Consider the following 1,001-nt stretch of genomic DNA (forward strand, 5'->3'; position numbering starts at 1 on the left):
CCGCTTTTCCCTTGTGATGATAGATACTAAATAACGTATCATTGTCCACTACATGGTTCTTCACTAGACTGCAAGAGTAATGACAGCACAGGTCTTGCTGTCTCTGTTCACTTTTGAACTCCTAGAACTACGGGCACCTTGGACTCAATCTCTTGTAAATGTGTGCTTGACTTCCAGTTCTGAAGAGGAAGATGAAAAAGAATGGCAAGAAAGAATGAATCAAAAGCAAGTATTACAGGTATTTCTTTTTGGTTAAATTTTAAGTCTTAAAAAAATGATTTCCAAAATTAAATTTAAAAGTAATTTTTGAATTGTTATTTTGAAGAAATGTATTCCTTTCTTTATATGAATTTTTGAAAGTTCTTTGAAAACAAGGTGGAGAAGGGCCATATCCGATATCCTGGTTTCCCTATTGCCATGAAGCAAAGGTCAGACATTCCCTGACCCTCCGTCTTTCTTTGCTCTTCTGACACCAACTGTTCCTTCCCCGGCACTCTGCTTCTGTCTAGGTTCGATAGAAATCATAGACAATACAATTAGGGGCTGTAGTAGGAAGTTATCAGTATACCACCAGTCAAGATCAGAAAACAGTAAGGATACAGTCATTGGCCCTCAGCCAGCAGCCAAGTCTCTCTTTCTGGTGCTCAGCCTCTCAGCCATACGGTCCCATGCAGATGCAGTCGGATCGTGAACCTCCGGTCTGGTAGTTGGTACCAGCTGTTGGACCTCAGTGAAGCTGTGCCAGCACACCTGCAGGTGGCCTCTCTGGATGGCCTGGGGTTTCCACAGCGTGCTGGCTGCGTTCCAGGAACAAGACTATCAAGAGAAAGTGGTCGGCAGAAACTGCCTTGCCTTTTGTAGCCTAGCATTTGAAGTTATTGCACTAGCCCTTCTGTTATTGGTTAGAATCAAGTACTGAGAACTTCTGTTAAGGCAGACAAGAGTTAGACAGGAAGAGTTTCTAAGAATTTGTGGACAGGTTTTTAAATCACCATTTGGTG

The 1,001-nt window shown here is 42.5% G+C and overlaps 1 protein-coding gene across 1 annotated transcript in view; it reads left to right on the forward strand.

Annotated features, from left to right (window-relative positions):
• The window catches only part of LOC101660050 (DNA excision repair protein ERCC-5), a 31,277-nt gene that overhangs the window by 10,928 nt on the left and 19,348 nt on the right, over nucleotides 1–1,001 (forward strand). The window contains exon 4 of the mRNA XM_045283768.1: nucleotides 178–238. Coding sequence (XP_045139703.1) covers nucleotides 178–238 — 61 coding nt within the window. The remainder of the gene's footprint in view (nucleotides 1–177; nucleotides 239–1,001) is intronic.

Source organism: Echinops telfairi, unplaced genomic scaffold (assembly GCF_000313985.2).
Source record: "Echinops telfairi isolate 266 unplaced genomic scaffold, ASM31398v2 ScPeMD7_7467;HRSCAF=8505_0, whole genome shotgun sequence".
Classification (NCBI taxonomy): domain Eukaryota; kingdom Metazoa; phylum Chordata; class Mammalia; order Afrosoricida; family Tenrecidae; genus Echinops; species Echinops telfairi.